Source organism: Aquarana catesbeiana, linkage group LG08, assembly GCF_042186555.1.
Source record: "Aquarana catesbeiana isolate 2022-GZ linkage group LG08, ASM4218655v1, whole genome shotgun sequence".
In the NCBI taxonomy this organism is placed as follows: Eukaryota; Metazoa; Chordata; class Amphibia; order Anura; family Ranidae; genus Aquarana; species Aquarana catesbeiana.
This window is the reverse complement of record NC_133331.1, coordinates 204378612-204389918: the sequence shown is the minus strand read 5'-3', so window position 1 is coordinate 204389918 and position 11307 is coordinate 204378612. Positions and strand designations below refer to the sequence as shown.

Sequence of the window (11307 nt, the reverse complement as noted above, 5' to 3'; positions counted from 1 at the left end):
ATTAGGTGACTTCTGAAGGCAATTGGCTCCACTAGATTTTAGATAGGGGTATCAGAGTAAAGGGGACTGAACATACATGCATGCCACCCTTTTCAGATATTTATTTGTAAAAAAAAAATAAAAATTTATCAATTTCCTTTCACTTTACAATTATGTGCCACTTTGTGTTGGTCTATCACATAAAATCCCAATAAAATACATTGACATTTTTTGTTCTAAGATGACAAAATGTGGAAAATTTCAAGGGGTGTGAATACTTTTTCAAGGCACTGTACATTCAAACAGATGTTTGCCTATACTCATTAATAGGGGTGGGCTCAGGCGTGTTCAGACCATAGTCTCAACTCACCTGAGCAATCATGCCAGGAAGCCCTCACTGCACACCACCAATCAAGAGCAGCATATGTGCAGCTGTGAACCAGGAAATGCCTCACTGCCTATGATTGGCAGTGTGCAGTGACGGCTTCCTGGCGGGACTGCTCAGGTGGGTTGGGACTAGGAGCCAAACATACCTGATGCCATCCCTACTCATTAACTGCTCTTGTATGGCCCCCCATGCCCAATTGTTAGAAACCTGCTTTGCCCAGCCAGGTGTATGGCCATTGTCTGTGGCCCAGTTGAGTATCAGGTGCTTGGCTGATGAAGTTTTCAGCACTGTCTCCTGTTGAATTGAATTTCCTGCTGCCAATCTGTTTCTCTTATCCTTCCTTGATTTTGCGATTTGTTGCTGCTTCCCTGGCTGCTGTCTCTCCTGTGGTTCTGTCTAGCATTTCTTGAACTTTAGGCACCCTTCTTGGGCCCTTCTTTTTCTCAAAGCTTAATTGAACAAGCTGAAGTTAGAAGCTGATTGGCTACCATGCACAGCTGCACCAGATTTTGCACTCTCCAGGTTTAGTAAATCAACCTCACAGTGCTCTCCTCCAATGATCAGACTTGGCCTGACACACACCCCCTTCACAGCCTTTCAGTGTGCTGCTGTTTCTTTGTCCCCAGCTCTTTTGCAGCTGAGTACAGAGGGAATGTGATTACTTAAAAAAAAAAAAAAAAGGGAGGTGCTTATATATTTTTTTTTATATCTATACATAAATGTTTTGCCTTTCATTTCTATTTTAAACAGAATAGGTTGTAAGGGTTTACAATCACTTGAAATTATTTAGGTGCTACTGCCAGCGAGGATTAAGGCTGGGTTCACATATGTGAGGCTGCAGGTTCGTGCCTGGGGTTTGGCACATGTCTGTTCAGGTGCGATTCAGGTCAGAATTTTTGCCTAAATTTGCACCTAAACTGGACCCAAACACGCACAGGACCCTTTTTTAATCCGGATCGCGGCTGCCCTGGACATGTGTGAACCGGCTCCATTGAGAGCCGGTCACACTCACATGTCATGTGAAATAAGGGCTTTGTAGGCAAAAGAATCAAGCATTAAAAAATATAAAGGCATTAGATACTATAATGAACACAAAGTTTTATAACCCTTTATTTGATAAATTGTAGTCTCCAGTTTAAAGCCTGCTATGTAAATTGCTTTTGTACTTGTATTTGGACACCTTAAAACAGAAAAGAAAAATGTACAATAAGTTTGTACTGTATTTGTTTTCAATAGCATGCTTACTGTCTCACTGCAATTCAGGTTTACTAAAAGGTGACCATTGTGGGTCATTTATTATTTAGTCTTGGACGATTTCCTTGGTAACATCATAGTTATACAGGTTCTACCTACTTCATACTTTCACTTAGAATTTGTTTTTTTTCCCCTATAAAGTTCCTGCTTGTGGTTTCTGAGGTTAAACTGAGTCTGTATTAAAAAAAAAAAAAAAAAAAAAAAAAGAGCCAGTGCATGAAAGTCTTTCAATTGATTTAAAAATCCCTGCAGCTTAAAGGTTTTGCATGAACATATACAACAGGTCAATCCAGGAAACCCATGGAAGCATGCTCGCCATACTGTCCTTTCATCTGCTCTAGCGTCTCTTCTTCACCGGCTTGTACGCAATAAGCAGAGAGAGAGAAGCGATTCCGAAAAGGAAGGTCTGGAGGACCCAATATCTTCTGGCTCCGGAGTCTGTGATTCCTTTTGCACTGGAAAAAGTGTGTCATGGATTAATACACAGCATATAACCTTTAAAAGGCAAATGGAACTTGCAGCGTAATTAAGAATAAAAACACGACTTGCATTTTAGAGATCATAATTGGTAAAAGCTGTATACTTTTTAACCTTTTAAAATGTCAAGACAGTTTACTTACAGATCTCTGGATGACTGAACAAATCTGCATTTAATTCTTCAGAGAATATTACCCCCCCCCCCCCCCCACACTTCCCATTTAAGACAGGATCCCTTTCAGAAAGAGATCTTCATGTAAACCAACTCAAAATCCTGGTACCTCGGGGTATGAGGGGGCACATGACATGGTCCCTGCCAATCCACAATACAGTAATTGCAACACAAGGGGCTGAGATCAGAGGAAATGGCAAACAGCCCCAAAAAGGTACATTTAGGCCCCAAAAAATGCTTAACACATGGCAGTCAGTTTGTCTTTCAATTCAAATTAAGTGATAGGTTTGTTTGTTTTATACTTACAGGAAAAAGAGGTCTTGTTCAAAGTTTCTGGAACTCATTTTTGCCTAGTATATTTCACACAGATTACTAAAAGTGGAATGCATCTTGGTATATTTCAATTCCGTTTCATAACAAATTATAGAAACAACAAACCAGATGTGCTGTGCTGGATATTTATACAGAAATGATTAACACAAATCACATGTTATAACAGAGAACGGGTCACAATACCTCCAGGTTTAGTTTAATCACACAGAACAGATTCATTTTAATCACATTGGGTTGCTATGGTGTTAACAAAAATAATTATTATATGCTAACTGAAAATATTGCAAAAAATAAAAAAAAATAAAATAATGTTTAGGATTGTAATTGTGGGGTCAACAGACGGTGTTTAAACATCCATTCACAGAGCATAGTGCCATCTGGTGGATAAAATGGATATTCCAAACTTTAAACAAAAGAAGCCTTCAAACACTGAGCATCATATTCAAATAAAAACCAGCTCCCACTGAGCAATATTTGGTTTTATGAGCATGGAGACATCTGCAGGTCCCCAAAGCCACCAGGATCCATTGTGCTGTAGAAATGGGTTATAATTAGGGGTGCTGAAATTAATCGTTGCATCGCGATTCGGGTGTCCCCGGTGCGGCATCGATGCATAAGGACCGGAAAATCGATGTCCGGTGACGTCATTAGTAGCCCCGTCCCTCCCGGGAAAGCGCTCCGAGCGTGTTTTTAAAATGACTTAATTTTAATGAATGTTGTATGACAATAGATGCTGTGCCCCCGCTGTATGTGCTTTTTAAAAAACAATGTCGCTTTATACCAAATTTCACCGTAGTAGTACGATCATGTGACTCCCGTCCCGTCCCTCTCCCGAGTCCTGACGTCAGCGGGGATTTCTCAGTCCCGCCCGCCTCTCTTCTGATACGATAACTATAGTCAGCGGGTGGGACTGAGAATTCCCCGCTGACGTCAGGACTCAGAAGACACGTGAGAGGAGAGGAGAGCGGAGAGGGCCGGGACGGGAAGAGCCGGGAGTCACATGATCATACTATTACAGCGACATTCGGTATGAGGTGACATTGTTTTTTTAAAAGCACATACAGCGGGGGCACAGCATCTATTGTAATATAACATTAATTAAAAGAAAGTAATTGTGGGAGGTTAGTGATGGTTGCATTTAATGGGCACAGGTGGCTGCGTTTGACGGGCACAGGTGGCTGCGTTTGACGGGCACAGTAAGGCTGCATTTGATGGGCACAGTGAGACTGCATTTGATGGGGGAGGTTCAGTATTTTTCAGTTTGTTTGCGCCCCCAAAAAAAATTTTGAGCACCAGCTGCCACTGGTCCAGCACAGAGACAGTACAGGGAACTTCACAGGGCTGTTTGTCATCTGTGGATTCTATCCCTTCTGACTTCCAAGCAGCCGTGTGTGTGTGTGAATCTCTGTACCCTGTAGTGCACCGGATTTGTGAACTTTTTAGGGAGTGAGGTTATTTTTAATTCAAAGCAGAGTTCCAGTCAATTTTTTGTTTATTAGAAGTCAGCAGCTACAAAAAAAAGTGCATCTTCTGACTTTTAATAAAAAGACACTCACCTGTCCCACAATACAGCGACATGGCCACCCAAACCCTCCATTCTCTCCCCTGCCTGTCCACAGCGCTGGCAATACTATTGTGGGCATCCGGCTGTGACAGCTTGCAGCTTCACAGCCGGGTGTGCATGTCTCACTGCACTCTCCTGCATAGCTGGGCAATCTTTTGGGAACTGTGATGTGTCCCAGAAGATTGCAGGGTGGAAGGGCCGCCTAGGTGGCCCAAGCGGAAGTGGGAGCTCGTCAGTAATCGTGATGCATCACGGAATCGAATCGAAGACCAGATAATCGTAATCGAATCGTGAGACCAGTGAAGATGCGCACCCCTAGTTATAATTACGCTCTAAATATTGCGCCATAGCCTTCTATGCAAATACTTTAGAGGATAAAAAGGTAAAGACTGGCGGGACATTTGAGGCACTACATATTATTTCTTTAAAAATAAAAAATGTATATAATAAAACAACACCTATGAAGCACAATACAATTCTTTAGAGAAATGATAAACAAAAGAACAATGTAGTTAAGAAGTTATTAACCCATAACAATTTATAGCTCTATCGTCTGTTTCAAGCAGTCCATCCAGCCCCCTTTCACGGTTATCAACAGGCAAGTTTGGGCTCAATGCGTTTCCCAGATTATAAGCAGAGTGTTTGGAGTCAATGCTCTGAAAATCTTAACATGTACCATTTAAAGAATTCATATACAGTGGGGGAAAGTATTCAGACCCCCTTAAATTTTTCACTCTTTGTTATATTGCAGCCATTTGCTAAAATCATTTAAGTTCATTTTTTTCCTCATTAATGTACACACAGCACCCCATATTGACAGAAAAACAACACAGGATTGTTGACATTTTTGCAGATTTAATAAAAAATGAAAACTGAAATATCACATGGTCCTAAGTATTCAGACCCTTTGCTCAGTATTTAGTAGAAGCACCCTTTTGATCTAATACAGCCATGAGTCTTTTTGGGAAAGATGCAACAAGATTTTCACACCTGTATTTGGGGATCCTCTGCCATTCCTCCTTGCAAATCCTCTCCAGTTCTGTCAGGTTGGATGGTAAACGTTGGTGGACAGCCATTTTTAGGTCTCTCCAGAGATGCTCAATTGGGTTTAAGTCAGGGCTCTGGCTGGGCCATTCAAGAACAGTCAGAGTTGTTGTGAAGCCACTCCTTCGTTATTTTAGCTGTGTGCTTAGGGTCGTTGTGTTGTTGGAAGGTAAACCTTTGGCCCAGTTTGAGGTCCTGAGCACTCTGGAGAAGGTTTTCGTCCAGGATATCCCTGTACTTAGCCGCATTCATCTTTCCCTCGATTGCAACCAGTCGTCCTTTCCCTGCAGCTGAAAAACACCTCCACAGCATGATGCTGCCACCACCATGCTTCACTGTTGGGATTGTATTGGACAGGTGACGAGCAGTGCCTGGTTTTCTCCACATACAGCTTAGAATTAAGGCCAAAAAGTTCTATCTTGGTCTCATCAGATCAGAGAATCTTATTTCTCACCATCTTGGAGTCCTTCAGGTGTTTTTTTAGCAAACTCCATGCGGCTTTCATGTGTCTTGCACTGAGGAGAGGCTTCCGTCGGGCCACTCTGCCATAAAGCCCCGACTGGTGGAGGGCTGCAGTGATGGTTGACTTTCTACAACTTTCTCCCATCTCCCGACTGCATCTCTGGAACTCAGCCACAGTGATCTTTGGGTTCTTCTTTACCTCTCTCACCAAGGCTATTCTCCCCCGATAGCTCAGTTTGGCTGGACGGCCAGCTCTAGGAGGGGTTCTGGTCGTCCCAAACGTCTTCCATTTAAGGATTATGGGGGCCACTGTGCTCTTAGGAACCTTAAGTGTAGCAGAAATTTTTTTGTAACCTTGGCCAGATCTGTGCCTTGCCACAATTCTGTCTCTGAGCTCTTCAGGCAGTTCCTTTGACCTCATGATTCTCATATGCTCTGACATGCACTGTGAGCTGTAAGGTCTTATATAGACAGGTGTGTGGCTTTCCTAATCAAGTCCAGTCAGTATAATCAAACACAGCTGGACTCAAATAAAGGTGTAGAACCATCTCAAGAATGATCAGAAGAAATGGACAGCACCTGAGTTAAATATATGAGTGTCACAGCAAAGGGTCTGAATAATTAGGACCATGTGATATTTCAGTTTTTCCTTTTTAATGAATTTGCAAAAATGTCAACAATTCTGTGTTTTTCTGTCAATATGGGGTGCTGTGTGTACATTAATGAGGAAACAAAAAATAACTTAAATGATTTTAGCAAATGGCTGCAGTATAACAAAGTGAAAAATTTAAGGGGTTCTGAATACTTTCCGTCCCCACTGTATCACACAACAAATGCAAAATCCAAAAGTGATAAAGGATACATCAGGTCCTACCAGGTGCAAGGAGCATCCAAAAATTGCCTGACACTTTGTCATTTTGTACTAAGCTTATATGTCGCCTTATAGGTGATACAAGCTTACCATTACTACTATAATATAAGAGATCATGTTCCTGTTTCTGAAACGGGCTTTTGGTTTTACCCACATAAAATGCGCCACAGCCACAGGCCATATAGGTAGACCACTCCGACTGTGGCGCATTTCACGTGGTGTCTGGATAATTGGAACATTGGGCTATGCCCATGGTAAAGTGTGTTATTGCCTGAAACAAAACCATAGAGTAATAACTTGTTAAAGATTGTTCTTTAGTTTTTATTTTTTTCTAAGGACATTTATTGTGCTTAATAGATGTGTTTTTATATAAATAAAATTTGCTATATAATTTTTAAAGAAATAATTTGTGAATTTGTAGTGCCTCAAAAGTCCAGCTAATCTTTACCATTATCTTCTAAAGTCCTTGTGCTATGGCTGAAAATCACACAGACAATAGAAGTGGCAAATGTGTGATTAAGCACTTGCTAAAAGCACTGTCATTTTTAAATGCAGAGCTTTTCCTACAATCTGGAATACCCATGTGCCTATGGCAGTCAGCAGCGTTTTTTTAATACTCTTGGTAAGGTGTTGCATTACGGATGTACCAAAACATATTGGCCGAAAATTGTGTTTTCGGCACATTGCCAAAAGATAAAAATTGCTGATAATTGAGCCAAAAATGGGGTGGGGCCCCGTCCCTGGTGCCGCCCATTACGGGGGTGTCCTGGCACGCCGCAGTCCTCTCCTCTCCTCTCCTCCTCCCTCCGCGATCTCCGTGTATCACAGAACTTAACTACACAGACCGCAGTAACAATGTCCCACCTCCTGTGACATTGAATCAGTGTGACATGATCACAGGAGGCGGGACATTGTTACTGTGACCCGGGTAATTCAAATGCAGCTCCGTGACACACAGAGATCGCCGCTCTGATTCGGGAACTGGCAGGCTACATGATGGGCACTGGCAAGCTGCATGACAGGAACTGGCAGGCTACATGACAGGCACAGGTGAGGCTGCATCTTATGGGCACAGGCAGGCTGCATCTTATGAGCACTGGAGAGGCTGCATGATGGACACAGGCAGACTGCATCCGACAGGCACTGGTGAGGCTGCATTGATCTCTTGTATCATGTCCCCAGTCTCTGACCATCTCCTGTGCCACGTCCCCAGTCTCTGACCATCTCCTGTGCCACGTCCCCAGTCTCTGACCAACTCCTGTACTATCTCTGCAGTCTCTGACCATCTCCTGCATCACATCTACTAGATGTGCACCGCATGGAAATTTTGCTAATACTATTAGCAAGGTGTTATATAAAAATGTATACATTTTATTTAAAAAAATACAAAAATAAAAATATATATTTTTTAAAACAGTCATTTTCGATATCGGTTTCAGCCTAGTGTATTTTTTATTTTCAGTATCGGTTTCGGCACCAAAAAACCCATTTGGTGCACACCTATGGTGCATAATCACCACATTGTCCCTTGAACTGGGAATGAATCAGATCATGTATAGCTACACAACAATCTAATCAATTAAATATAAAAAGGTCTAAAGCCAGCCAAAGATGGTTCCAATCTCGGCCAGTTCAGCAAGGAGCGGCGGGATTCAAACCATCTATGGGCAGGCTGATTGTAGAGTGAGAGAATCAGCAGCAACCGCTGATTAGTGTATTCTGATCATGTCTAGTACTGCTGTCAGAATATAGTGTCCTGACATTGGGATTCTTCCATCCAAGATTGTGCTGAGGTTTATACAAGTCTGAAACTCATGCTTGTGAGAGAGCAATCAAAGCATTTTTTATGGGTACAAGAAGAGTTTTGTTTTATTTAACCATGTCCCTTTAACCACCTCCGTAAGGTTTTACCCCCTTCATGATGAGAGCTTTTTTTGCTATTCAGCACTGCACTACTTTAACTGGCAATTGCATATTGTCATGCAACACTGTAGCCAAATTAAAATGTTCACACAAATAGAGCTTTCTTTTGGTGGTATATGATCACCACAGGTTTTAATTTTCTATTGTATAAACAAAAAAAGAAAAAAGACCAACATTTTCTACTTTTTATTATAAAAAACATATCAAAAAAAAAAAAAAGGACCAACAAGTGTATATTAATGTAAAGTTATTTACGCAGCTATAGACCCTATACTGCAATGGCAGTGATCAGCGACTTATAGTGGGACTATGATAGGGTGGCGGGCACTCTGGTGCTAACAGACACTGGCTGAAAGGGTCGCTAACTTACACAGACATTGCTAGTGAGACTAATACTGTATTCAGAGGTTATTAAGGGGTTAACTGTGTTTCTAACAGTGTGCAATGTGTGCTGCCTCTACTTTATCACCTGGCTGTTTTTTCTCCTTGCTTTTCAGAGAAAACAGCCAGATCAATTTTCCTATGTACACACAGTTCTGTGCGTATATAAACACAGAACTCTGTGTGATTGGACACAGCTGATCAGCGGGTTTCAGACAAAATCACTGGCCGAAATCTGCTGCACCCCAAACCCGGAAGAAGGCCAGTCACGTACATGTACGTGACTGTACCTGCCACCCACTTGCAGTACATTTCCTGTGAGCAGTCAGCTGGTGGTTAAGCTCCTCCTACTGTTAGCGTAATTCGGCCACACCCAGTGTTCACCATGGCACACTGTGTGTGCCGCATTACAGCTCTGCTTAGGGTGGCCAAAGGTTCCCCAGGTCTTTTACAATCCTAAAAATACCCCTGGCTGACAGATACACTCTTGAGATGAAACTAACTGTAGGAAACACTGATGTGCTGGAAAGATGGGGACATGTAGGTTACACGGTCTTGATGGCTACCTAAGCTAGAAAGTCTCTCTGGTAAAGGGAGGCAATAACAAACCTGGTGTGTTTCATACGGAATTTCTAAGCTCCAAGATGAGGTGGATGCCCACTTTTCGGTTTTGAAATGGTTTACTGAATAGAGAAGAAGCCCCAAAACCAGTCTACCACAGAAACTGGGGCAATGACACCTTGATCCAAAAGACCCCAGAGGGCTTGAGAGAGATTTGCTAATTTGTGCAGTAACACAGGAAGTTTAGAGATGAGAAAAAAAACTCTGGCTTGTAGTCCTTGGATACCACACCTCCCACACCCAGGCATGTGAGATTTAAGCAGTCCTAATGTTTGCAAAGGTTAACAAACATCCCCCCACTCTGGAACATGAGAGCACACCTTCATGCCGGGGAAGGTTTGTCTGAAGATTTACAGTACATAGTTTATAGTTGCTAGACTTTCAGCCACAATCTTTGCAGATGGACAGAAAATTAGGCTTGGGGGGATCTGAACATAGATGATATGGGAGTAGAGAAATGAAAGCAACCTCTCTTACCTGACAGAGAGGCAGAAATCTGTTCCTTAAGCTTATTTCTTTCACCATCAGCAGCTTTCTTGATAATGGTATCATGAGCAGATCGAAAGAAATTACATCCCGCAAAGGCCATGCAGAACAAACACTTCCTAGATGCGGGTTCTGAAGTCCAGCCAGCACTTCAGTAAAAGTGTCCTCCAGTGTACAAACAGGGGACCCATGCAGGAAATGACACTGTACACCTCTTAGCCCATCATAACTGTAGGCTAAAGCTACAATCATTTGCCTCAAAGGTTCAATAACCAAGGGATACACCTCAGCAGTGGCAAGATCTGCTTTAGGGACTTTGACCAACAAGAGGGAGCAATAGCAGAGAACTAAGACTCCCCAGAGGCAAGCTCATCAAGTAAAGACTAGAATGAATCAGTCTCAGCAGCTGATGGCTCATCAACCACCAGGGCTGTGGGTAGATAAGATACAGAATCTAAAGGAGCATGCTTGTGGAGTCTTCCGTTAGAGCCAGCAAACTAACTGGTTGATTTGGGCCAAAAAGTCTTTCATTACTCTGGAAAAACCTTAGTTGAGAAGGCAGACACTGGCGACACTCAGCAGAGCTAAGAAAGACTCTGTCCATAGGGCAGACTCTAGCAACAGAGGGCAAAATGACAACAGGCTGCAGACATCAGCTAAATAAGTAGGTGTACTGTAAATAGCCCCAGGGCCAACAGTAGAGTGTGAATTGGGGACACCAGGTACAGTGGGGCTGCCTTCTCTATCACCTATCCCTCTATGTCTAGAATCAAGGGTATGAGGCAAGGTCTCAGGTACTCCTGAAACCCAGAGAGCTGGTAGCAGGTGAGGATCAGAGGTGACCAAAGTCAATGTAGGTGGACAACAGGATCCGAACAGAGATTGAAGTTCCGAGTGGCTCTTTGCAAAGTAGGAGCAGCAGCAGAGAGATGCTTTCTGAACATTGTATGGTGAGAAAGAGTGCAGACACTCCACCAAGTGGATGACTTCAGCAGCTCACAGACCTTTATACTTGAGATATCTTGTGCTGCTTGGCGTGACAAATCCATTCAAAAAGCAAATATTCAAATACAGGGCAAGAGCTGGGGCAATGCTAGAAGCTCTAGACCTGGAAAGCACTCTGGCTAACTTTTTATGAGCATGAAGTCTGGAAAGTGCCCTATGCAGAACCCAATGCCTTAAGGTCCAGGCTATTCACACAAAGTCAAGTCCAGCATGGCCCGGATGCGGCACACCAAAGGCCAGGCTGAAAAGGCTACCTGCAATTGGAGAGACCAGCTTTGGCAGCAATGTAGAAAAGTCTTTAAAGAAACAAAGAATTTTGACATTTTGAAAGATAAAAAAAAAAAAAA

The 11307-nt window shown here is 42.6% G+C and overlaps 1 protein-coding gene across 1 annotated transcript in view; it reads right to left on the bottom strand.

The window, feature by feature from the left end:
• Nucleotides 1-1453: 1453 nt before the first annotated feature.
• The window catches only part of TMEM254 (transmembrane protein 254), a 28573-nt gene continuing 18719 nt past the window's right edge, over nucleotides 1454-11307 (bottom strand). Inside the window, exon 4 of the mRNA XM_073596837.1 lies at nucleotides 1454-2076. Coding sequence (XP_073452938.1) covers nucleotides 1959-2076 — 118 coding nt within the window. The 3' untranslated portion in view covers nucleotides 1454-1958. The remainder of the gene's footprint in view (nucleotides 2077-11307) is intronic.